Raw genomic sequence first — 27,129 nt, forward strand, 5'->3', positions numbered from 1 at the left:
CTCAGTCAGTATCCAATGCCGGCCATGCACCAATAGCACAAGCGTTTGCTGCAACCTAGGAACAATTTATTTGCATTTCACTGTATTGTGCCCTTTCTGCAACAGTCTTCACTCCCCTCCTTGACCGAGGGGCTCACAGATGAACCCGGCAGCTCCTTAACTGCCAGAGAAGTACCGTGGCCCTTCTGAGGAAAACTGGTCTTGAAGGTGTCCCGTTTGTGCCAGGCAATCGCCTCTCACTCCTTTGCTGTGGGCTGCCCCTTCTGAGGGGGTCCACAGGACAAAATGGCAGCTAAAAGACCCATGCCCTCATGATGCCCTGAGGGGAATGGATTCCACTTGATGGACACCTGCCAGAGCCTAGCGACAGACCTGGCTGTGGGGATGTTGAGACCCGAGACGCAGGATTGTGTGCTGAGCTGCAGGAAGGTGGAAGGGGCAGGGGAGCAGCTGGAGCAGACGGGTGCCCTTCAGTCAGAGTCGTTTGTGAACATGCCCTGCCTTCCAGGCAGACACATTTCACTCAGATGCGGCTCTCTGGGGCTGCAGAGAAATCAGCCCTGGTGAGCAGCGAGCGGGTCCAGGGAGAAAGGCATCTTTCAGTCCAGGTTAGGGATCGTGGGGAAGTCACCTACCCAGCCGGGCAGGAAGTGCAATCAAACAGAGGAGACGGGGTCAGGATTTGGGAAGACGTAGACCGGACAAGTAGCCGGGCATGAGAGGATGTGCTTTATCTGCTGAATTACCAAGCATGCGCCCAAACGGACAGCATCCCTGGGAAGTCACAAGGCATCCTTGTGTGGAAAGGGCAGCTACAATATTAATGAACCGTTGCTCAGCTCAGATGGCAGGGCACAGTCTGGGCTCTTTCCAGTCCCACCTGTCCTGCAGGACGGGTTCATCTTCTCATACCGGACTCTGTCTTAGGAACCTTAAAAGGCCAAGACTGCACTTGGCTCTGAAGTCGAGCAGGGTCTGTCAACACCGATTTCTGTCAGCAGGGGTAATTCAGCCTACTGCAGTGGCTGGATCAGTTCTATCTCTTGTGGGTGAAACGGAGGCCCATTGAGTACAACACCTGTTAGACACATGGGCTGTGTCGAGACTGGCTAGTTTTTCCGGAAAATCAGCTGCTTTTCCGGAAAAACTTGCCAGCTGTCTACACTGGCCGCTTGAATTTCCGCAAAAGCACTGACGATCTCATGTAACATTGTCAGTGCTTTTGCGGAAATACTATGCTGCTCCCATTCGGGCAAAAGTCCTTTTGCACAAAAGTTTTGCGCAAAAGGGCCAGTGTAGACAGCTCAGCTTTGTTTTCCGCAAAAAAGCCCCGATCGCGAAAATGGCAATCGGGGCTTTTTTGCTGAAAAGCGCATCTAGATTGGCACGGACGCTTTTCCGGAAAAAGTGCTTTTGTGGAAAAGCGTCCGTGCCAATCTAGACGCTCTGTTCCGAAAATGCTTTTAACGGAAAACTTTGAGAGTTCCCAAACCAAGGAGAAATGCCCCAAACCCCTCCCCACCGGCACCACATGCTGAGAGCCAGCCTGATTTGGGAGGTAGGTTTAAGCAGCAGGTCCATACCATCTGAGCTTCCTCCCACTTGTCCCGGTTTTCCTCTGACAGCAAGTTGCTGATGATCTGGACGAAGTTCTAGAGGGGCGAGACACAAAAAGGAAAAGGAAGTTGTGATCAGAAGAACACCCGGGAGTGCCCGACCACCCGCGAGAGAGCAGAGAGTCGTGTGAGCGAAAAGAGGATTTGCTCTGACCTCCCCAGAGGATCCCAAGGCCCTGAACAAACCAAAGCCCTGCTCCCAATAAAATAAATCACTAAACTCCAAGTGCCTCCCATTGGAAGAAGAGTCATCATCTTGCTCACCATTGAATGCAATGGGGCGGCCAGTGAGCATTCCCCAAAACAGAAACCAAAGGAGGGCGGGTGTCGGCAGATATAGGGCAAAATGCCAAAGGGGTTTGAATTAGGAGAGGCCTGGCAAGCAGCAGGATTGGAGAATCTGCACAGAGCTCGCCCACAGGATACCCGGCTCCCTCCGGCTGGCTCTCTCAACTCCGCCGCAGGCCTACATTTTGGAGATCTCAAGATCTAGGCGTAGTGTGAGTCTGATAGTTTGGCTCGGCCTACTGCACAGCCAGCAAATGCTTCCCACACCTCAGTCCCTGTTCAGAATTCCTGGCCAGGTTCAGAATTTAGGGTTGTTCTGTCTATCTGGGAAACCTTACCAGGGGGCCTAGTGGATGCTCCATCATGTGTAGTCTTTAAATCAAAGCTGGATGTTCTTTTAAAGGATCTGTTCTAGCTCACAGAGGAGTGATGGGCGTGGTGCTGCAAGTATTGGTCTGGCTTGTGTTGTACCGGACTACTTGACTGTAATTGAAAATCCATCCATCCATTCATAGAACACTAGAACTGGAAGGGACCTTCAGAGGTCATCAGGCCCAGTCCCCTGCCCTCATGGCAGGACCAAGCACAGTCTAGATCATCCCTGATAGATGGCTGTCCAACCTGCTCTTAAATATCTCCAGCGATGGAGATTCCACAACCTTCCTGGGCAATTTATTCCAGTGTTTTACCACCCTGACAGGTAGGAAGTTTTTCCTAATGTCCAACCTCAACTTCCCTTGCTGCAATTTAAGTAATTTGCTTCTTCTCCTATCCTCAGAGGTCCACAAGAACAGTTTTTCCTCTCCTCTTTATAATACCCTTGTAGGTACTTGAAAACTGCTCTCATGTCCCCTCTCCATCTTCTCGTTTCTGAACTAAGCAAGCCCAGTTCTTTCAGTCTTCCCTCCTAGATCATGTTCTCTAGACCTTTCATCATTCTTGTTGCTCTTCTCTGGACCTTCTCCAATTTCTCCACATCTTTCTTGAAATGTGATGACCAGAACTGAACACAATACTCCAGCTGAGGCCGAATCAGTACAGAGTAGAGCAGAAGAATGACTTTTCGTGTCTTGCTCACAACACTCCATCCATCAATCCATTTCCCTTGCCCCCATCACCAATATATCTCTCCATCTTTCGTGGATTCTCAACACCCTGGGATATACTGCCAAATTATCCCCCTTGTACAAAAGGGGAGATGGAGGCACAGGGCAGATTAAGTGACTTGCCCAAGATCACACAGGCAAGCTGAACCAGGAACGGCACCGAGGTTTCTCCCACCCCCGTTCAGTGCTCTCTCCCTAGCTCTCGGTTGGCTCCATCTCAAACAAACGGAGCGTGCTGAAGGTCAAGCCGCTCCTGTCTCACCCCTATGCTCGCAAAAGTCTCAGCAGGTGAGGCTTGACCACTCTGAGCTAATGCACTTTCTCTGTACTCTCTGCTGGGGGCTAAGTGCACATGACCAAACCTGCACCATGCTTCAAAGAGCGGAGACGTTTCCCCTGCTGAGTAATGCACAGGAAATGCAGGCGTCCAGGAGAGACCCCATCTCCTCCCATCCACGGCTAGCACCAGGAGAGCAATCAGCCTCTGTAGCCAGCGAGCACAGGGGCTGCCGGACTAGCTCAGCCCAGTCACCATGCCTTATGGAACCACAAAACCACTGACTGTGGAGGAAAGCTGCTGGGGACCCCCTCCCCTTATTACAGGAGACGAGAGAAAGGGCTGTCAGAGGAAGAGGGGCTAGACAGGCACAGTCCTGCTGCGTACGTGTGTATGAGAGATGAGAGGGTAGGGGGTGGAGAGTTCAAAGCCATTGATTTCCCTCTCCATTTTCACCACCCTTGCTGATGCCTCGGGGAAGCAGCGCCCAGAGGGCAAGCTTCATGTTTCAGTTGTGGGCTGATGACTTTCCCAAGGACACGTCTGTAGCCAGTTCACAGGCAACAGCTGAAAGTAAAGCCCAAGGCAAGGAGCCGTCCACCTTCTCCCACATCAATATCTAGACACCTAATACCCAAGGATCAACTCCCCTCTGTGCCATTAGGCTCCGATTCCTTCCAAGACGGCACCGCAATCAATTAGACGCCACAGAAAGTGCGGCTGGGTTGAATCAATGACTTTGCGCTTCAAGTTATTAGTGCGTGAGCGGGTGGGGGTTGGGTGTGGGGGGAGCTCGTTAGCCTGGGCAGTGCACTTTGAGCAACAAGGCACATCACAGCAGGAAGCAGAGACATTTCTGACTTGTCTGGGCTTTCATCCGCGATACGGCGATTCCAGGGCTCGCGGTGGTGGCCCAAATGCTGGGTCTGCATGCCCATGCCGTAGGCTTGCCCACCGGCACCCATCTCATCAAAACCGGCCTCTCCCTTCCTCTGCTCACCTGCACGTCCCCAGCAGCGGGGCTGTAATACGCCCTGCGGAAGATCTCGGTCATGTTCCTGAGTACGTCCATGGTGGAGAGCAGGTCCCCGCTGTAGCTGGTCCCGTCCTGGGAGATCTCCACCAGGTTTTGCAGCACTTCCGACACCCCTTCGCCCATCAGCCCCCGTTGGGCTTTGGAGAGATGCTCCCTTGTCTGAGACGAGAGAAGAGGGCGGCGAGTCAAACACGCATGGCAGGGGAGCTCTCAGGAACACAGACTAGAGGATCACCGCAGTCCCATCTGGTCTCAGGTCGCCTGTTCAATTCCCTGCCGTTACAGGGCCCTTAGCATGGGTGGTAGCTTGGCCTTTACCTCTCCATGACAGTTCAGTCTGCTGAGGACTGAAGCACTCGAGTCTAAACCAAGTCCTTTGGCTCGATACAAAGGATCGGAGAGAAATGCTCTGGCCTGTGATACACGGGAGGACGCGTGTGATGGTCTCAGGGTCCCTTCTGGCCCTCAGCTCTGTGCAATCAGGGAGACCCTGTGAGATCTGCAAGCTGGCTAAGGGAAGACAAGTGAATCCCACTTTCCTTGGGGCCAGAAAGGGATGCATCCCTGCAGCTGCTCTGCCACATTATTCCAGCTGCAGGGGAAGATTTTGCTCACCACAGAGACCTGGTGCAGGTTTATTCCTGAGTTACAGCCATGCTAGCCCCGAGACAGCAACCAGGACAGTTCTGCGGCAGGCACTGACTTTCCAGATGAGCCACCGGAGTGTGGCAGGGGCAGGGCAGTTTTTATTATTATAACAGCTAGGGCGGGGGTTTCCAAACTAGGAAACTGGGGGATGTCGGGCACTGGGTGTGGTTGCTGAAGGCAGATCAGGTGACCAGTGGGCGGGGCTTCCTGTCCTGGCACTGCAGACTGCGCTGCGCCCCAGAAGCGGTCGCCAGCAGGCCAGGCTCCTAGGTGAGGGTGGGGGGAGCACACAGGGCTCCATGCACTGCCCCTGCCCTGAGCACTAGCTCCGCACTTCCATTGGCTGGGAACCTGCTGCCGGCTGCTCTGGGGTGCAGCATGGTCTGCGGTGCCCGGAGAGGCAGGAAGCTGCATTAGCTGCACCGCTGCCTGGGAGCCGCTCAAGGTAAGCCCCTCCTGCCCCTGCAAAGCCGGACCCCCTCCTGCACTCCAAAGCTGCATCCTCAGCCCCACCCTGGAGCCCACACTCCAGTCAAACGATTTTCTTCAACTGGGCCATGAGAAAAAAAAAATCTCTGAGCTCGAGGACCTATCCGAGACCGGGGCCCCCATCACGCTAGACACTAAAATACCCAGCGAGCGACTATTCTTCTTGCAAGGCGTTTACAGTCTAACCAGACGCGTCGGGCAGAGGGGGAAGAAGGAACAACGATCCCTGTTTTACAGCTGGGAGCGCCGTGCTTTTCTGCGCACTGGAAAGGTCCGCAAGGCCGTGCGTTTACACCTTCCCTCCCAAAGTGCTTTACAAACTCTCCTGGCATGGCCACCGAAATGCAGCCCCACAGGGCACAACGGTTTAGGGCAGAACGGGGTGGCATCCTGGCTTTAACTCTGTGGGGTGAACGTCAGGAAACTGGAATTTGGCCAGGAAATGGAGGATAACACCTAATTGCAAGTGGCCAGCCCTCTGATTTAACCACAGAGCCTTCTGCAGGGCTGCCACCCTCTCCCATCGTCACGGGACACTGGCTCAGTACAGAAGAATGGGTCACCACTGGATTCATAATCCCATTTTGGGTCTCTCTGGGGACTCTCCCATATTAATTATGGCAGGGGGAGAAACAGATCCATGCACATGAGAAGTGAATCTTTCTTACCATCACCTGTATGTTCCTGTAGTCAATGGAAACACACTTGATGTACGTCGGAGACTCCCAGTACGCTATCCCTTCTTCATCTAAAGTGCATCTTCGGAGGATCAACCCTAAAGGAGAATGAAAGGGGCATGGAAGAGAGGCCAGCTGGATGTGGCCAGGGGGATCCAGTGGCTATTGCGTACTTGGACTTTCAAAGTCTTTGACAAGGTCCTGCCCCAAGGCTGTTAAGCAAAGTAAGCAGTCATCGGAGCACAAGGAAGGCTGGAAGCTAGGAAAGGCAGGTTAGGAATAAATGGCCCATTTTCACTGTGGAAAGAGGTTAAAAGCAGGGTCCTTCAAGGATCTGTACTGTGGCGTTCAATGTATTCATCAATGGTCTGGAAAAGGGAGGGAGAAACAGTGGGGTGACAAAGTTCGCAGGAGATACTAAATTACTCAAGGAGAAAGCTGGCAGTGAGGAGTTACAAGGGGATCTGACACGACTGGGCCCCAAAATGGCAGTGGACGTGCCCTCTTCCTCTTTGAGAGTCCCCCAGGAGCAGGTTGTCCTCAGTTCACAAGCAGGGTTTTATTGCTTATCGGTTTAGCAACCTTCCTTTGGGCACACTTTCTTGCACCTGGTTGGGGTGCAAGCCACAGACCCTTCCATGACCGCTTACTCCAGGCTGGGACCTAGGCAAAGACTGGGCCATGGGAGAATATTAGACAGCACAGGCTGAGCCATCCAGCGAGAACCACGAGGGTTGCGTTTGTCCAGGAGCCTCAAAAGAACCCCCCTGGCATTCATCTCTCCATCACGCTTAGCCCCCACATCCATTCCCACAATGGCTCAGCTCCTGCCACTGAAGACCTGCCCCGAGGCCTCTCGTGGCTTGGAAGGGCACGTTCTCCCGCACAGCATGGCCTCCAGAAGGCAGCGGTGCAGAGAGAAAGCAGACACACCCACCATGTGCTTCTGGAGAAAGCTTCCCAGCGGTCATGCACGTCCCTCACTGCAACACAACCTGGTCCTCTTTGCGTCGGAGGGGACCGAGATCCGTCTGAGTTCAGGGTGACTCCACTGGCAGGACTTACCCGTGGCATTGCGAGGACACCGGACAGCCGCAGCATCTCCAGCGGGCGTTTCCTTCCACGCCACGGAACCAAAGTTATCCTCATCGCATATCTCGTGGGGCTCTGCAAAGGACAATGGGTTAGCACGGCTGTCTGCTCAGCAGCAGTATGATGGGACGAAAGGAAGTGGAGAGTTGCAGAGAGGAAAAGGCAAGAGGAAATGGGAGAGGAAGAGAAAGGACCTGGTAGCATGGAGGAAAAAGAGCTGTGCCGACAGCCAGCAGCTCCTGAGACAAACCCCAAGGCTATGTCTACACAAAGAGTTTTCTCGGCAAAAGCATATGCTAATTAGGGACTCATTTGCATGCGTTGCGGTCTCATTTGCATATTTTCTCTGATCCGTTTTTTCACTAGGGCTACGTCTAGACTGGCATGATTTTCCGCAAATGCTTTTAACGGAAAAGTTTTTCCGTTAAAACCATTTGTGGAAAAGAGCGTCTAGATTGGCACGGACGTTTTTCCACAAAAGCACTTTTTGCAGAAAAGCATCCGTGCCAATCTAGACACGGTTTTGCGCAAGAAAGCCCCGATCGCCATTTTCGCCATCGGGGTTTTTTTTCCGCAAAACAGTTTTTAGCTGTCTGCACTGGCCCTCTTGCGCAAAAACATTTCCGGAAAAGGGCTGTTGCCTGAACTGGAACATCAAAGCATTTGCACAAGAAGCACTGATTTCAGACAGTAGAACGTCAGTGCTCTGTGCAAAATCAAGCGGCCAGTGTAGACAGCTGGAAAGTTTTTGCGCAAAAGCAGCTGCTTTTGCAGAAAAACTTGCCAGTCTAGATGCAGCCTAGGGGTTTTGCGCAAAAACAAGCAGTGTGGACGTTTTCTTTTAGTGCCAAAAAATCTTTTTGCAAAAGATCGGTTTACCCCCTTTTTGGGGGCATAAGGATATTGCGAAAAAAGTGTTTTTGTGCAAAAAGAAAACGTTCACACTGCTTGTTTTTGCACAAAAACCCCAGTGCAAAAACAGATCATCAGAAAATATGCAAATGAGACTGTGACTCATGCAAATGGGTCCCTCATTTGCTTATTTTTTGCCAAGAAAACTCGTACTGTAGACGTAGCCCTGAGGTTTATCTCAGGGCAGCTGCTTGTGTTACACTCACATAGTAGAGGGCTGGCGTGGAAGGTAGAGGGGTGGGGTTGCTGGTGACTCCTGCCTAGGAGGCATTACACCCATGCTGGGCTCTGTATGCTTCACACACTGCTGCCCAGAACTGTAGCACCTTAAGGGAGGAGAGGTTGGAAGGGGAAAGGGCAGGAAAGTGGGAGAGGAGACACAGCTGGCCAGTTGAACCTAGAAAGCTCCCTCAGGCCTGGCACAGGCAGCTATGGAGCCATGGACATGGGGTGCCCACGGTGCCAGGCAAACGTGGAAAAGCAGAGAGCGAAGCATCTCCCCATAGTGCTGAGAAACTGGGCTTCAATCTGCCGCTGGGCCCTAACGGCCATCACAGAGCCTAGCAGGATGCTGCCACGTTTAAAGGATGCCTCTGCTCCCAGCACCGGTGGAGCGCACCCCATGCCGTGGCTGCACCAAATTCCAACCTCCGTGGGGTCCAACAGGCACGGCTGCCCAGTGAGGCAAGGCTGTGCCAGTTCCCAGAGGGAGTGAAAGCGTCCCTGGTGCGTTGAGCACGTTGGAAGCTCGTCGGCCACGCCCGGGATGGTTTCTGTGGGAGAAGATTCCGTGCAGGACATAAATCCGTGGAAGCTGTGAATCTGGTATGAAAACCATTGATCACTCCTGGCGGGGGAGGGAAACCTCATCTGTACCGGTTTGCAATTACAGCTCCTCTTTATTGTGCACGCAGAACTACCCGTCCACAGGGAGGCTACAGCACAGCTGTTCCCATCCAGGCCTGGCAGCTCCCAAGCCAGTGATGGCCACTGACCGGCCTCGGCAGCTGTTCTCTGCGCTCTCCTCCCACGCGGGGAAGCAATGCCAGTGCCAGCGTTCGGTGGCGCCGGTGGAGGTGTGCCAGATGATTGGCCGAGCTGCCGGGCTGGGGCCAGTGGCTGCAGAGGACTGAAATAAACCCATTTCCTAGGTTCTCTGGGGCTATGTCTACACTGGCGTGATCTTGCGCCAGAGCTATGCAAATGAGGCTAAACGTGGAATATCGCTGATCCTCGTTTGCATATCTAATGAGCTGCCATTTTTCCGGAAGAGGCTCTTGCGCAAGGAGCTGTCTACACGGCCCCTTCTTGCGCAAGAAAAACCCTCTTGTGCAATGCTGTTATGCTGATTATTTTCAGGAAGAACAGCGTTGCGCAAGAGGGTTTTTCTTGCGCAAGAAGGGGTAGTGTAGACAGCTCCTTCTTGCGCAAGAGCCTCTTCTGCAAAAATGGCGGCTCCTTAGATATGCAAATGAGGCTCGGCGATATTCCACGCTTAGCCTCATTTGCATAGCTCTGGCGCAAGATCGCGCCAGTGTAGACATAGCCCGGGTGTTTTACTGTGAGCTCTGGGGAATCGTGGCGCATGCCTGGTCCACAGCCCCGAGTGCATCGTCAGCATAAGGAGCACCCACAAGGCCTCCAGGATGCCTGATGAGGGGACCCACTACTGGGTCGGGTGTGCACATCTGCCCCTTTGTTACTTTGGAACTGCCCGCAAGGCCCCTCTGAGCGGAGGCACGGCAGTGAGTGTAAGGGCAGGGCTCGCATCAGAATGCGGAGCAAACTCTGACTGTGGGGCAGATTGGCCCCAGGTCTTGGGGGTTACTCCTATGTCTATCAAGGCCCCAGACAGAAAGAGAGATCCACGGGTACCCAGTTCAGAATGGAATCTACACCCCAAACCATCTGTATTGAAACAGCCCCCTTCCCCCTCCATGTTTCCTTGAAGACCACAACCCCCAATCAATCATGATATTAGCTTCTAAAGAGCTCTCATCACGTTCCTTTTAACTGGGTGGGAGAAAGAGAGTATTATTTTCCCTGTTTAAGTGCAGGTTGTCTGAAGCACGGGGATTAAGTGACCTGCCCATGGCAGAAGGGGTATCAGTAGCAGAGCTGCGAATTGAGCTGAGATCTCCTGAGACCCGGCCCAGTGCCGGCTTGTGACTGCCTTCTCCAGGCAGTGCTGTGGGACACTGCACACCAGGAATGCTTTGTAGAAAGGCCCTGGCAGTGTCTCATCTACAAGCACAGGCGCGCTTCCCCAGCCAGGAAGGAATAGGCTGATCCTGGCACCATCTAAGATCGCTTTGTAACAAAATCCTTTTCACGCCGGGAAGCGAGTTGCACTGGGAGATGTGAATGTCTAACCTGGCTTAGCTCAGTCCTCCTGCGAAACAAAATCATGTTGCTCTTTGAGATTTCCTGGAGCACTAACGGAGCAGGTTTGCTTTTAGCCATAGACTTGCAGAGTCCTTCTTGGCACCCTGACTCCACCCCTCCGGAAAAGAATAATCACAGCAGGACCAGCACTGCTGAGATGTGCCTCCTTTTGGGTAGGACAGCACAGCTCCAGGCCTCTACCGAAATGAGCCAAAGGACGTAGCTTGCTCCGGCTCCTTAGCTCACATAAACTGAAGGTCAAGTCCAGGAAGCGGAGGGTCTGCTCCCAAGTCTGTCTATGGCCAGGGGATGTGGTGCGGCTGAATTAGAAGAGAATCCAGGTGGTCATCAACAGCTGAAGTTAGGTGCCACCTTCTGGCTACGGTTTGGGGCTTTTACCCTTCGGTGGCACAAAGACCCCTGTGACCATCTGGTCTGACCACCTGTGAAACATAGGCCACCGAATTTTCCCAGCGAGCCAAGTCAACATACCCAGCAGGCTCCCCAGTGGAGGGGGGCCAAAGTTGGTGATTGCCCCGGAGCGGTGGTGGCTATTGCAGCAGTGACGGCCAGAGCCGCCGGCCCTTTAAATCTGTCCCCAAGGACCACACAGAATGCTCTGGGTAGCACTGAGGGCTGGGGGAAGCATGCCCCGGCAGCACTGAGGGCTGGCTGCCCTAGCCCCGCCCCTTCTCCTCAAGGCCCCGCCCCTTCTCCTCAAGGCCCCGCCCCTTCCAGGAGTATTGAGCTGCGCCCGACAAGCTTTGCCAAGTGGAAGCTGTTGCCTCCCCTAACGTCCAGTCTTGACTGATAGACTCCGGGGACGGAGAAGCCCCCCCACTCCCGGGCATGATGAAATACCCCCACTTTTTAAAGAAATCGGTATCTTATCCCCGGTAACCGTTGTGACTCTCCAGCCTGACCTCTGTGCCACACAAGCCAGGCTCTTTCCGCCAGGGATCTCACCAGAAGAGACCCCGCCAGTGGCTGGCAAAGGAAATGCTTTCGAGCCTTGTCGCTCCTTTCTGCTCCTGGTGTTTCACACTAGACCCCCGGGTTTTCTCTGCCCTACCCAGCCCTCCAGCCCAGACTGCATGCTGGTCCCCAAAACTGCAGCAGGTTCCGCTCCCCGGGAGCTGAGGAACTGACCAGACTCACGCAAGCTGGGCCGGCCCGGGGCTGCTCTGGGAAGGGCAGAGGCCTGTGGACGGCCCCGTGGGAGTAGTGTGAAAATGGCAGCGCATTCGGGTGCCTCTAGTATGGCTTTTGCTGGGTATCACACGTCGGTTCTTTGCCTCCCTCTAAAGCGCCGTCTGTCGGTCCCCAAACACAGGCCAGTCGAGAAGCACCGAGCAGCAGGCCCAATGGCACCGCCCTTGGAATCAAGAGGAGCCTTTGATCGGCGTTGGATCGAGCCTCACTGACAAACCTGTGCTGTGCAGGAGGCCAGGCCCCACCATGCGCGTTGCCGGTGTGAACAGTAAGCGCGTGAGATACCTACCAGGGCACTTCTTGTCATTGCACTGCTTGTACTCCTCCTTGGGCCCCTGGCAGGCGTCTCCTCCGAAGAAGGGGCCGTAGCACACTCGGTCGCGCCTCTGCGTCCCGCCCCCGCAGGAGGTCGTGCAGCTCCCCCACGGCCCCCACGCCTGCCACTTGCCGTCCACTGCAGGAGAGAAAACCGGGCCTGAGCTTCGTCGGCAACCGCCGGGAACTCGAGCCCGAGGTGGAGGCTCGCAGTGTTACGGCTGGATGGGCCGGGGGGTGCCCATTGCGAAGGCTCTAACGCTAGCTAAGGGGCGAAGGAGGCGAGGATGGGTGAGGGTCACATAACAGCCCGTATCTCGGTTGCTTTTCCCCACCGATGGCCTCACTCGGCTCTCACTCGCATGAGGGACTCCAGGAGCAGCTTCCTTGTAGCCGTCCGTGTAAAGGCTCGTTATCGCGGCTGGAAGCTGGGGATTGCTGCTCCACTATTTTAGTTGCGGTGGAAGAAGTTTGAACCCTGGAGACTTCTGGGAAGGGGAGGGGAGCACGCAGCCTGTAAACCCCCCCGCACCCTGGCATGCTGCGCACTAGCTGGCTACCCGGACCCTGCTACTGGGCACTTGTAGTTCCCGCTGCACGCTGGCTCTTTGCGACTGGAAGCAGGAGTATGTCAAAGCATCCTGAGGAATGGATAATGCGTGGTAGCAGGATCCAGACAGCTAATAAATACGTGCCACACTGGTGTACTGTAAATTGGCATCCCCAGCTCCCTGTGTATTAACTCTCCAGGTCCAGACATACGCTGAAATCGTAGGCTTATGCCCAGAGTCAATTGTACACGTCCTTCTCCAGTGCAAACTTCATCTCAGGTCTCCCCTCCCCGCCTCAGCCCCAGCCTGAAATAGGATGACGTCCAGGGGTCTCACGACAGACACAAGAACCAGGCTCAGCTCTGTTCAAATCAGCTGCCAAAGAGCAGCATTAATTCACTTCTGACCCCTGGCCGTCGACCCCGTCCCGTTTCATTGCTCAATGTGCAGCGGCAGTCAAAAACGCCAACAGCATGTTAGGAGCCACAAGGAAAGAGGATAGAAAAAGAAGACAAAATCTATCATAATGCCACTGTATGAAGCCATGGTACGTTCACATCTTAAATACCGCAGGCAGGGCTGTTCGACCTGTCAAAAAAGATGTATGAGAATTGGAAAAAGTACAGAGAAAGGCAACAGAAATGATTCAAGGCATGGAGCAGCTCCCACAGGCGGAGAAAATAAAAAGCCTGGGACTATTCAGCTTGGAAAGGAGGTGACTAAGAGGGGATATGTCGGGGACCACAGAATCATAACGGGTGTTGAGATAATGAATAGAGAGGTGCCTTTACTCCTTTAGATAACACCAGAACCAGCATCACCCCATGACATGAATAGATAGGGGGTTTAAACCAAACATAAGGAAGCATTTCTTCACCCAGGCTATGTCTAAACTGCAGGCTTCTTTCGAAAGAGCCTCTTTCGAAAGATCGCGTCTAGACTGCAGGCGGATCTTTCGAAAGAGAAATCCGCTTTTTCGAAAGAGAGCACCCAGCGAGTCTGGATGCTCTCTTTCGAAGACGGCCTCTTTACATTGAAGAACGCCTTCTTTCGAAAGAGGAACTTTCGAAGGAAGGCATTCTTCCTCGTAAATTGAGGTTTACCGCCATCGAAAGAAAAGCCGCGTTCTTTCAAAATAATTTCGAAAGAACGCGGCTTGAGTCTGGACACAGGGGAAGTTTTTTCGGGAAAAGGCTACTTTTCCCGAAAAAACCCCTGAGTCTGGACACGGCCCCAATGCCCAGCCAAGCTATAGAACTCTTTGCCGGGAGGAGGGATTGTGAAAATCCAACGTTGAACTGGGCTCAAAAAAGAAATAGATTGGTTCATGGAGGATGGGTCCATCCATCGCTATTAAACCAAGATGATCAGAGACACAATTCCCTGCTTTGGGAGCCCTGACCCTCTGACTTCCCAAAGCTGGGACTGAACATCACAGGATCGATCCCTGGGTAAACTGCTCTGTTCTGCTCATTCGCTCTGAAGCATGTTGCTCCAGCCACTGTCAGAAGACGAGATACTGGGGGGAGAAGAACCACTGATTTGATCCAGTCTGGCCATTCTTGTGTTTTTATTTCCCATCACCTGAGACATCCAGGCCTCCTGGTTCATCTCACCCAGGGCTAAGATGTTGGGGGCTGCTTGTGGAAGCTCTGAATATAGACAGGCACTTATATTCGTGAGGCAAGGTGGGTGAGGTAATAAACTTGACAAGACCTTTGCGTAAGGCCCAAACCTTGACCCCTCCACCAATAGAAGTTGGTCCAATAAAAGATCTTACCAACCCTCTTCTCTCTAGTGCCAACACACCTAGCACAACACCGCATGCGTGTAATAGCCATTTAATAACCATAGCATACAGCTTCAATCCAGATGGCCATTTCACAAGCTTCACTTCTTCAACTTAGGGAGTGAGGTGCTACCCACACAGTAGATTTTGAGAAGTAGAAAAACCCCACAGAGACAACCAAGAAGCCACTTTTCAGCCATGGAGTTACTGCCCACTTTGGGTTCGTCTACACAGCTGCGTTATTTCGGGATAACTGACGTTATTCTGAAATAACATAGTCCATGTCTACACTACACACAGTTATTTTGACGTAACGTCAAAATAATGTCGAGCTGGGGGACTTCTTACTCTGATTTCTGTCACCCTCGTTTTACGAGGAGTAAGGGACGTCGAAGGAAGAGTGGTCTGACTCAGACTTCCTGCTGCACAGACAGCACCAAAAGCCAAAATAAGCTATTTCAATTTAAGCTAAGCAATTGACTTAGCTGAAGTGGTGTGGCTTGTTTCAGCTTTTGCCCTGCTGTGTAGATGTGCCCGAAGACTTCATTGTAAGTGAAATTCATTCTTGTGCAAGGAGCTACCTCACGGCCCACTCACCATGTCAAACTGCAGAATCAGCCCTCAAGAACATAAATTGGCCAGATTCCTTCCTGGATCAAGTCACTTGTTTTTACATTCTGGGCCTGAGGTATAAAAGATTTTGTCTGTGTGGGTTTGTTTCACGGGCCTTGGGAATGGGATTTGCAAGCGCTCTGAGATACAGACTGTAAGATTGTATAGTTCCATTGTCACTCCTCCGATTGCTTCTGCATCCTCCATGGACGTGCTGCCTTGTAGCTCACTTCTTACTATTCAGAATGACATTTCACATTTCCAAAGCACTGTACAAATGTTAATTAATCCTCCCAACATGCCCGGGAGGTAGGGAAATATCCTCGTCACGTCATACAGAGGGAATAGTGCGTTGTCTGTGGCCATGTAGCAGAGTGAGACGGAGAACCCAGGAGTCTGGATTCCTATTTCTAATCACATTTTAGCTACAAATCATGTAAGACATCTATTGTAACAAGACAGTGACAGGGCAGGGATTACTTTTCTTCTTTCCCTAGCGGTGGAAGAACACCATTATCATAAAACACATGCTATGCCACAACCGCTAGCCCAGTGTTTCTTAAACTTTTTAAGACCGAGGAACACCAAACATTCATTTTGTTTTATGAGGAACGCCAAGGATTTTTTGTTGAGCAAAAGAAAAGGTTGGGGGAAGTTGTTGAGCCAAAAAAAAAAAAAAGTCGACTGCCCCTTTAATGGTGGCCATTTTGAACTCTGTTCTTCGCGGCACACCTCCGACTGCCTCACGGCACACCGGTGTGCCCCAGAACACAGTTTAAAAAAAACGGCTCTAGCCCTTTCTACACCAACATCATCTGTACTTTCTGTTCAGGGCCATGTCCCCACAACACTCGAAACCTTGCTAGCAACCACCTGAGAACAGAAACTCAGCAACTGAAAAGGGATAAGGCCTAAATAGCGGAGCCTATTTTTGTCAGGGCAGGAAAGCCAATGCCCTGTCCAAGCACTGCTTTGTGAGAGTGGTGTTCTGCTGCTAGAGAAAGTAGTCCCTGATGGGCCTTGTGATATTCTCTGAGAAATATGACCACTGCAAAGCCCTCAGTTACCCGCACCTGCCTAAAAGCTGACCTGGAGCCTGTTGTGCTGTGGAAGCCAGGCAACTGAATTCTCTCCCATGTCATAAGCCCTCCTTAGTTCCCTGCACAAAGCCCGTTCCCTCAGAGACTGGTGAAGTGCACCCGACTATAAGCAGAGCCCGGCTCAGGCAGGTAACTGAGACTTGCCGGTTTCACACTTCTCTGGCACGTGCTTCCACTCCAGTTCCCTTCTGAAATGACCTATCCTAGGCCCTCTCCTCTATGATGCAAAGTGCCTATTCCCAACCGTGAAGGACTGGTCACAATGACCTAGAAGCTACAGATCTTGTTTTTCTACTATGAGCAAAGAAAAGTGCATGATCATTTCTGTACCGTTCACGTTCAGTGTTCCCCAACCTCTCTCTCAAGCCAGACACGGTGAGGGTTAATCCTATGTCAGTCCCAATCATGAATTGGACAAGTTCATTCGTAGGCCACAAATATGATGAAAGGAGGAGGGTGAAAATGCCACAGCGCTATGGAAAAAATTCCATAGAAGAGATTTAATAGATAGGATAAAGTTTTCAAAAGCACCTAAGTCACTTAGGAGTCTATGTCCCATGGGACTTAGGCACTTTTGACAATGTTGGCCTATGATTATACTGTTGGGATGGGAGACAAATGAGAAGTTTACAACTCAAAGACAATAATCAGAGTCCCTTTACTCATCCTTCCGCTTAATGGTAGAATAAGGGGACACCAGTGAAATGGAAAGGCAATCACTTGGAACTTTTGGTTTAAACAGTGCTTAATTAACCTGTGGAACTGCTTGCCACAAGATTTGATTGAGGCCAATGGCTTAGCAGAAGTCCAAAAAAGGATTTTAAAATTATATGAATAATACTGACATCCACAGCAGCATGAAAGAGAATCAAACAATTGTAAAGGATATACATCATTAGTTTTCATGTCATATGGCAACCAATGACCTCAGATTAGGAAAATACTTCCCCTATGGTCAGGCTATTCTATTATTGTCCACTAGGGGGTTTCTTGCACCTTTCTCTGGAGTATCTGTCCTAATGGTATACTGGAGTAGAGGAACCATTGTTAATGGAAGGTGGACCAGTGGGGAAAATAGAACTGTTCTTCCTCAAGGGAAATAAAGGGGCATTTGTCATAGTCACGGTGCAACTGTAGAGAGTTGGGGAGGGATCCATGATACACACTAACCCATTTTCCACTGACCTGGGCACTGCCTTAGGAAGCAGTCTCGGGTTTCCACCCAGTGCCCCTGGCACTCCGCTCCACCGTAGGAGGGTCCGTTGCACTCCCGTGTCCGCTGCTGGGTACCGTTGGAGCAGGTGGAAGAACAGGAACTCCAGCTCGACCACTCATTCCAGTTCCCATCCACTGAGTGGCCCAAAGAGAGAAAAAGAAGCAGAGAATGTGAAAATCCCTTTCACCAGGATGGAGGCCTGTTCCACGAGGACTGGCCAGTCAAACCAAGGTACGGTTGTGCTGGACACAATACAGTGGGCCAAAGCCGACAGAGCCATGCTGCACATACTGAGAGATGTAGATGGGTATACAAGGGAAGGAGCACTCAAACTCTGTCCCGCCTTAGCAATATATATATATTTCATGGGAAAAACCCATCTGAGGAAGTGGGTTTTGCCCATGTAAGCTCATGATACTATAGATATGTTTAAACAAAAAACAGGACTGTGTAGCACTTTAAAGACTAACAAGATGGTTTAATAGGCGATGAGCTTTCGTGGACCAGACCCACTTCCTCAGATCAAATAGTGGAAGAAAATTGAACACATATGAATTAATTGTATCCTTTGGTATATATGGTTGTGACAATTTTCTTCCACTATTTGATCTGAGGAAGTGGGTCTGGTCCATGAAAGCTCATCACCTATTAAACCATCTTGTTAGTCTTTAAAGTGCTACACAGTCCTGTTTTTTGTTTCAGCTGCACCAGACTAACACGGCTACATTTCTACCACTATAGATATGTTTGTTAGCCTCTAAAGATGCTAGTTGTTTTTAAAATTACAGACTAACATGGTTACCCCTCTGAGACTTTCAACCTTAGCAATATAGACTATTTCAGTATCACAGATAATGCCAGATAATATTATAACAGCATATAATAACACAAACTTTTTGACTTTCATAGTAGTATTGCAAATACCATATTACAAATGATAACATATCATCCTAATGATAAAGTATAAAAAAAAAAAGATATTTTGAGCCAATTGTCACAAACTGTTCTGATTCTTTTTCATTGAAAGTTTTCATCAAAATCAATAAGCTCTTGTGGAAGATTTCAATTTTGCCAAATCAGTACGTTCCAGTGGAAAAGTGGACACGTTTGAGACATTTTGACCAGGTCTAGTTCAAAGTGGTGTATGTGGAAAGAAGGAAAGATGGAGGGATGTGTTTTAAAATTCCATCTGTCTTTCAGAGAGAATATTTGCACAGGAACTCAATGTTATTCAATGGAATTCACTGTGTAGCAGGATATACCGTATGGCACAAGTGGAATGAAATAAAGATCCGCAAGTGTGTATGCATGTATATATCAAAGCACTTCTCTTTTTGAGGCAGTCTTTGCATGTATCTTTGCATGTATCTGAGTGTATTGACAGTCTTTGCATGTATCTGAGTAGAAACATCTTGGATAATACATTAGCAAAAAATGGCAAAGGGAAATTCTGAAAAGCCCAGGATAGGAATGGAACATGACTGCCTTTTATTAGTGTGATCTATTTTAAAACATTTCCTACCATGGCAGCTCCGCTCTAATTAGCCCCCAATCAACAGATATCGCATCTAACCTTTCTACCAGTCCTGCTTTGTCTCATTAGCAATGGTGCTTGTTATCTACCTGGCTAAAAACAAGCGAGGCCCAGCGGTGGGTCTACCCTTAAGGTTCTGAATCTCTCCCGAACCCCATTTTTCAGAGATTTAAGCTTCCTTCTGCATAAAAAGTTTGGCTCCTCAGACCCAGACACAAATTGATTAAAAAGTATTTGACATCTGGTTCCTTTTTTGTAATTTACAAGCTCTCAAAAGGCACCACATTAATCTCAGGGTCTCACTGGTTTTTGTTTGTTTAATTGTCTGTGCACATGAAAGACAATGCATGACAGCCAAAAATGTACAATTTCAAAGCTAATCTGAGTGGCAAGGACTCAGCCAAAAAGAACATGAGGCAACTTAGTTCAGTACCTATGTATGTATTTAGGTGCCCAGCTGTAGCCGCTCCACTAGGAAGACTTTGAACGCCTATGCTCTTGGTTCTGTATCAATGCATATGAATGCCACGGGGCTGAGTTTTAAGAGATGTAAACCCCACTGGAGTCAGTGAGATGACTCCTCAAAGGATTTGTCCCAGTAATAGCAATGATAATTGTGGAGCTGTTCCTAACTCAGCACAGCTTCATTGACTTCAACACAACTATGATTCATGCCAGGTGAGGCTGAGTTTCTGCATCTCTTAGGCTACGTCTAGACAGCAGGGCTATTTTGGGATACTGGAAGTATCCCAAAATAGCAACTCTGCATCTTTAAATGCACCTGTGATTTCCAAATAGATTTCAAAATAACGGGCATGCCATTCCGGTGTCCCTGTAGCCCTCGTTCCACGAGAGTTAAGGGCCTTGTTGGAATTGCGCTTTATTACAAAAGAACCTCGAAATAAGCTATGCAATTTGTGTAGTGCAAATTGTGTCACTTATTTTGATTTAAGGGTGCTGCATAGATACACCCCTATAGTCCATATAAGTAAAATATTGCAGCATTTATCACTATAGCTCCATGTGCGACGGTACCACTACTCTACACTATCAGGCTAGGGGCTATTCTTATAGAGCAGGGGTTGGCAACCTTTTCAAACCAAAGAGCCAAACTACATCAACATTCAGTACAAGTGGTCAACAAAGAGCCATGTAAGAATGCCTGAAATATACAACTTATTATTGACCATTGACATGATGATTAATAATAGCATGAATGAAACGTACTCACAGACTTTATTTAATGGCACTTCTGCTGCTGCATCTTTTCGCACATTTCTTTGACAGTAACATCATAACTGGTCAAATCCAGCTTCATGCACGCATGCAAGCTACATGAGTAATCACGCGTTTATAAAATTTTCCATTTTCCATTTTCATTTTAAAAGTTGCCTGTATTTTGGGGATGATGAAAGAGCCATATTCGGTTCTGTACTGAGCCATATTTGGCTTGAGAGTCATAGGTTGCTAACCCCTGTTATAGAGGAGTGAGGCATTTGTTGTGTAAGGAGGATAAAATGGGAATGTGTCTATAGGGATCTGCCTTGTGAATCCACCCACTGAATAGGGGACCAGGGAAAAGTCATATTACATAGAGACAGGACTGCCATATTCAGTAGACTTCCGATAATCCGGCACCCTTGGGACCCAAGGGGTGCCGGATTATTGGATATGCTGGAGTATCGGGAGGTACTCCGGCGGGGTGCTGTGATAGATCTGCCAGGACCCGCACTGCATGGGGGGGTCGGCGGGGAACAGCGCGGGGAACGGCGAACCCTCCGCCATGTTGTGGGGAGGTAGTGGAAGCCCCGTGCAGCCGGCTTTCAAGCAGGGAAACTTGTAAGCAGTGGCAGTGGAGAGGTGGGGGTTGGTGGGGAATGCTGCCTGCCTTTTGCCCCCTCTCCGTCGCTGCCACTTACAAGTTCCCCCGCTTGCAAGCCAGCTGCGCGGGCCTTCCACTGCCTCCCTGCAACATGGTGGAGGGTTCGCCCCTTGCTGCGCTGTTCCCCACTGACACCCCCCCCCACCTGCCCGCCCGCCTGCCTTCCTTAAACAGCTGCCTGCCTCTCGCCCCCTCTCCGCCTCTGCTTCTGGGCACTCCAATTGTCCGGCTGGCTGGAGCACTTCCGGGTTCCAGTTGGTGCCGGACTATCAAGAGTGCCAGACCACTGGATGCCGGACAATTGGAGTTTTACTGAATTTGCTTTATTCTCATAACACTAGCACCAGGTGTCACCACATGAAATGAATAGGTTTAAAACAAACAAAAGGAAGTATTTTTTTCACACAGCACACAGTCAACCTGTGGAACTCCTTGCCAGAGGATATTGTGAAGGCCAGATAAATTCATAGAGGATAGGTCCATCAATGGCTATAAGCCAGAGATAGAGTCTTTGGTCTCTGTCAGAAGCTAAGAATGCATAACAGGGGATGGATCACTTGATGATTGCCTGTTCTGTTCATTCCCTGTGGGGTACCCGGCATTGGCCATTCTTGGAAGGCAGGATCCTGAGCTAGATGGACCTTTGGTCTGACCCAGTCTGGCCGTTCTTACGTCCATGTATTGTATTTTCAGGAAGTGTAGGAAATGAAGCCAGAAGAGCTGGCTGTGGTTCCAGGTTATATCTTTACTCATAGCTCCAGTCATAAAGGGCACCCATCCAGTACGGTGCTGAGACCCCACCATTCCTATGGACATCAGGGAAGTGAGGCGGCTCGGTAGCTGGCAGCCTAGACCACAAGCAGCATGAGGCAATGACAAGCGAAGAACGGGCCGTTCATTAGACGTTCTCCCTCTATGGTCTATGTGCACAATCCGTTGGCTCTCTCCTCTCCTTCCAAAGAGAGGCAGGGCCCATTCTGTGCCGCCAACCCCGCAGAATAAAATGCCATTGTGCCAGTAACAGAGTTTTGTACTGTGTGCAGTAATGAATCCTCCGCATAGGGCCGTAATAATTGATATGAGTGTCAAGTGTATAAGGCACTGAATAGCTCCCATTGTTGTGTTTCAATGAGCACTCATTTGGCACAAAGGAGTCAATGGTTACCTTTGTGGCATTAATTAGAGCTGAAAGGTTTCTATTAATTTCCGCCTTTAATTTCATTGCTATTTTATTAGCTACGGTATATGTATTTATTTGTCTCCGAGCAATGAATTGTGTATCAATGTTAATGAAAGAGATGCTTTAGTACCCTAGCATTGTCACCCTCTGTCCTGCTCAATTTGTTTTTTTCTGAGCTGGCCAACTTGGATTCTGGGAAGTCCTCATTCTAAGCAGAGATGTTAGGAACAAAGGGATAGATACCTGGTCTGGGAACTGGGGAGAAAAATGGGTAAAGGAGCTAGCAAAATGTGGGGAGACATTTCACACAATTTTCACACACACATACCTTCCCTCCCTGCAAAGAACATTACATTTTGAAGATTTTTTTGGTCAACATTTGAAAATTTGCAATCAACCCCATTTTGGGAAGGTTGGTTATAGATCCAACATTGGGACCATGTTACTCTAAAACTTCCTCAAGACTTGCCGATCTCTAAGCCAAGATGGGCTAAGTTTTGGGACAGTCCTAGGCTTAATTTATTGTGTGGGAGATGAAAGCCCTGCCAAATGCAACAGGGTTTGATACGGAGGAAAAAAACAGCTACTTGTTGAGATTCGCTTGGAGGTTTTGAGATCATTCCAGTTTTAAACTGCATGCAAAAGTCAGCAGGGTGCAAATCTTTGAGAATTAACATCTGGAGGTGAGAGGGGATAGTCACACAGATCACAGTAAAGCTGCTAAGTTCCTCACAGATCAAATGCTGACTGAGAAAAATAGCTCCCAACGGACCATGTGGAATAATATATTAGAGGACAACAGAATCTTAGCAGTCAGACACTAGAACCTACCCGGTTCTATTGCATATCGTGTGCTCAGGTTCTTGCGAATGGGAGTTCTGACCCTAAGATTTTACTGGGTGCTAGACAAATTTCCAGGGGGACATCTCTGGAGACCAAATTCTGGAGGGGCAGCAGCAATACAAACTTTCCTCTCCACGGCCCTCCACTGTCCTTCAAACTCGTCCTCCAGACCCACTTCTAGGGTTGTTTATTCTGCATGCCCGCTTGTCTGATCAGGCTGATTAAGAAGCAAGAAACTGCCAAATGTCTTGGGTTTTGTAGAGAGCTGCCCCCCATGAACGGGGCTGGAGGGAAATGCTCTGTTTTTTACCGCCTTACCTGGGCAAAGTGCAATGTTGCAGAACTTAGTTTGTTTTTCAGGTCCCTCGCAGGGGTTTCCACCAAACTGCGGGGGCTTGCAGGTGCGGGTTCGATCCCTATACCCACGCCCACAAGTTGAGGAGCACAGACTCCACGGAGACCACTCGTCCCAGGTGCCGTGCACTGAAATCAAAGCAGAGCGCGTAAACATCCCTTTCTCGGGAGTCTTAGATAGCTCAAGAACCATTATATGGAACATGGTGTCTTGCCCATAGTAAGAAACCCCTTAGGGCATGTCTCCACTAGGAAACTATTTTGAAATTATTTAAATCAACTTAACTCCCAATTTAACAACATTGAAATAGCATGTCCTCGACTTAGAGCCCCAGGAAACACTGGGAAGTAACTACAGGCTGTCCCCGGGTTACATGGATCTGACTTACATCGGATCCCTACTTACAAACGGGGTGAGGCAACCCCGCACTAGCAGACCAGGGAGACGCAGGGTGGCTTTTCTCAGCAGACACCTCAGCTTGAGAATAAAGGACTGAGGGAAGTGAGGTGTGGGAGAATAAATCTGAGTTCTGGAGAAATGTTTGGCTAGAGTTTCCCCTACAATATGTACCAGTTCCGACTTACATACAGATTCAACTTAAGAACAAACCTACAGTCCCTATCTTGTACATAACCTGGGGACTGCCTGTAGTTTGAATTACTCTGGGGAGTCATTATTTCAAAATAGCGGCACCAGACCATCCTCAGTGCCGCTATGTTGAAATAACTATTTTGAAATTAGTGTTAGTCCTTGAGAAAAGCAGGAGTACAGACTTTGAAATAAGTGGCCCATTATCCCATTATTTTGAAATAACGGGCTTGGTAGTGCAGACTCGCCACTTATTAATTCGACCTAACTGGGGGGGGGGGGGTTCAAAATAAAGCCCTCGTGTAGATCAGGGCTAGGACACCAGCATGGGTCTTAAGGAGCAAAACAAATCAGTCAGGAGCGTGCATGGAACATTGTCGCCAAATGGCTCTTCGCTAGTTTCACAAACATGAAAAATCCTGACACGATTTTCACTCACTGCCTCTCTTTATATATTTGTGCTGGGGGTGGCGGAGGCATTTCTGAGCAAGCAGCAGAAATGCACAGACGCAAAAAGAAAACCCTGGCGAAATTGGACAGCGCCAATGCCAAAGGCACTGAACGCCAGCCCCTCCACTAATGATACATAACCCAATGCTTTCGCTTTTATCTCTAAACCTTCACAAGGCAACAGGCTTTTAGAAAGCCACAGCAATGTCAGGAGGCAGACTTTTAAGTGCTAAAGCATCATTCAGCAGTGACACAATCATAGGCAGAGCTAAAGAGACTTGGAATAGCTAAATGGGCTTGCAAAACTCCAGTGTTGTTACAGCTGCACAAGCATTGACTAGTTACTGGTAACTGCTAGAATTAGACATCAAAAGGTGCAGCATAGAGCTGGTCAGAAAGACTTGGACCAAACCATTTTCCTTTGCAAAAATGTAGCTTGAGAGAAACCAAAATCAAATGGGCTGATTGAGTTGGGGTTGGTCCTGCTTTGGGCAGGGGGCTGGACTCGATGACTCCTGAGATCCCTTCCAGCCCTAAGATTCTATGAGTCTATGAAATGAAATTAACAAGCATCAGGTTTTAAACATACAAAAGGACGTATTTCTTCACATAATGCAAAATCAACCTGTGGAACTCCTTGCCAGAGGATGTTGTGAAAGCCAAGACTATAAAAGAGTTCTAAAAGAACTAGATACATTTATGGAGGAGAGGGCCATCAATGCATATTAGCCAGGATGCATATTAGACAGGAATGATGTCCCTAGCCTCTGTTTGTCAGACGCTGGGAATGGATGACAGAGGAGGGATGACTTAATGATTCCTTGTTCTGTTCACTCCCTCTGGGCACCTGGTGCTGGCCACTGTTGGAAGACAGGATACTGGGCTAGATGGACCTTTGGTCTGACCCACTATGGCCATTCTTATTTTCTTATATAAAACACTTGACAAAATCAAATCAATTTTGTTTCAGAACACAAAACAAATATCCTGAAAATGTTCAAGCATCCCATTTCAGTATTTTTGGAATGTGTTCTGATTTTTTTTCAATTAAGCCCAATCAAAGCCAAATGTTTTCAGAGATCCAAAACTTTGTCTTTTCTTCAGCATTTTCTTTCATGGACAATTTTTAGATTTCACTCCAAATAGGAATGATGGCAGATTTCAAAATCTCTAAAACCTTAGAAAACAGACGCTTCACTCTCTGCACAGGTCTAGTGCAGCAATTCAGTTTGCACAGCCCACAGGAGTGTACAAGTTTATCGTAGCAGGCATTTGGGTTGTAAATCAGGCTATCTCTGTTTTAGGCTATCCAATGCTGCTCAGTTTCAGTAGAGCAATATAATTTAATCTAGCCAAGGTATTTATGGAACATCAAGTTGCAGTGGGAGAGGTTTAAGTTGGATATTAGGAAAATCTATTTCCCTAGGAGGGTGGTGAAGCACTGGGGCTATGTCTAGACTGCAAGCCTCTTTCGAAAGAGGCTCTTTCGAAAGATACTTTCGAAAGAGCCTCTTTCGAAAGAGAGCGTCTAGACTGCATGCGGAATTTCGAAAAAGCAAGCCGCTTTTTCGAAAGAAAGCACCCAGTGAGTCTGGATGCTCTCTTTCTAAAAAGCCTGTTTGCTTTCAAGAACGCCTTCTTTCGAAAGAGCATTATCGAAAAAAGGCGTTCTTCCTCGTAGAATTAGGTTTACCGCCATCGAAAGAAAAGCCGCGTTCTTTCGATTTAATTTCGAAAGAACGCGGCTGCAGTCTAGACGCAGGGGAAGTTTTTTCGAAAAAAGCCTACTTTTTTCGAAAAAAACCCTGAGTCTGGAAACAGCCTGGGAGGCGGTGGAATCTCCATCCCTAGAGGTTTTTACGTCCCGGCTTGACAAAGCCCTGGCTAGGATGATCGAGTTGGGATTGGTCCTGCTTTGGGCAGGGGGCTGGACTTGCTGACTCCTGAGGTCTCTTCCAACCCTGTGATTCTATAAACATTAGTCACTGTAGAATCTAGGATCCAAATGACCCAAGAACAGCCCTGATCTCCTTGGTGGGTTTTTGTGCTCTCCAGCTCCAGTTCAGGATTAAATAAGAAAGTTCTGAGGCTGCTGCAAAAACAAAAAAATTGTACTACAAAATTGGCATGAGGCCTGTTCCAAACCTCCGAACCCAAAGCAGAGATTCTGGCTGGTTCTTAACAGAATGGGATCGCTAACCCCAGCAGTGGGTTATCTCGTGTGGGGGAAAGAATCCATTCATTTCCCATGGCGAAGCCACACCTTATCCCCAGGAAACGCATCCGAGGCAAAGGTTTAGTGGCTTTTCCCTGAAACGAGCTGATGTGGTGGGGTAGGACTGGACAGCAATGCTGGGAAACAGAGGAGGAGGGAGCGGGCGGAGGGGTGAGCTGGGAGAGGGGAGAATTCGCCATTACAAATGGGTCTCGGAAATCTGATTCGGCTACTTGAGAGCCTCAAGGCTGCTTGGGAAACAGAGATTGCGCCAGGCTGCCAATGCTCTCCTGGCCATTCTAAGCCGGACAGCAGAAGCGCTTCCTGAGAACCCCGGGGGACACCTGGCAAGCGCAGTGGCGGGACGTGGGGCCCTGGGGGCGCACCTGGGCAGACGGCGGAGTTGTTGCACTGTCTCTGCTCCCGGAGAGGGCCGCTGCACTGAGTGCTGTAGGAGGACGACACGCAGAACCTGGTCCTGGTCTGCCAGCCCTCCCCGCAGGTGGTCGAACACACGCTCCACGGGGACCACTCCTCCGCGGCAGGGTCACCTGACAGGGGCAGAGCAGAAAGTGAGGCCACCGCGTCAGAACCTGGCTGCAGTTTTAGGGAGGGAGGAGGTGGGGATCTCCTGGCATGCTCAGGAAAACAAGAGAAAACTCTGCCCATCTTTCCCCTTCGTCACTGGCGTCTGCCAGCCTGCACCATGGAGACAGAGGGGAGCAGAGAATAAGCATGGAGCAGACACTGGCTGAAACTGC

General features: G+C 49.7%; 1 protein-coding gene across 9 annotated transcripts in view; it reads right to left on the reverse strand.

Annotated features, from left to right (window-relative positions):
• The window catches only part of ADGRB1 (adhesion G protein-coupled receptor B1), a 423,364-nt gene that overhangs the window by 163,708 nt on the left and 232,527 nt on the right, over positions 1 to 27,129 (reverse strand). For all 9 annotated transcript variants that reach the window (XM_075920015.2, XM_075920016.2, XM_075920018.2 and 6 more), the window contains 8 exons: positions 26,755 to 26,919; positions 23,079 to 23,243; positions 17,291 to 17,455; positions 12,028 to 12,192; positions 7,203 to 7,304; positions 6,129 to 6,235; positions 4,288 to 4,482; positions 1,584 to 1,652 (listed from right to left, as the gene is read on the reverse strand). In XM_075920015.2, coding sequence (XP_075776130.2) covers positions 1,584 to 1,652; positions 4,288 to 4,482; positions 6,129 to 6,235; positions 7,203 to 7,304; positions 12,028 to 12,192; positions 17,291 to 17,455; positions 23,079 to 23,243; positions 26,755 to 26,919 — 1,133 coding nt within the window. The remainder of the gene's footprint in view (positions 1 to 1,583; positions 1,653 to 4,287; positions 4,483 to 6,128; positions 6,236 to 7,202; positions 7,305 to 12,027; positions 12,193 to 17,290; positions 17,456 to 23,078; positions 23,244 to 26,754; positions 26,920 to 27,129) is intronic.

The sequence above is a fragment of the Pelodiscus sinensis genome, chromosome 2 (assembly GCF_052426305.1).
Source record: "Pelodiscus sinensis isolate ZL-2025 chromosome 2, ASM5242630v1, whole genome shotgun sequence".
Lineage (NCBI taxonomy): Eukaryota > Metazoa > Chordata > Testudines > Trionychidae > Pelodiscus > Pelodiscus sinensis.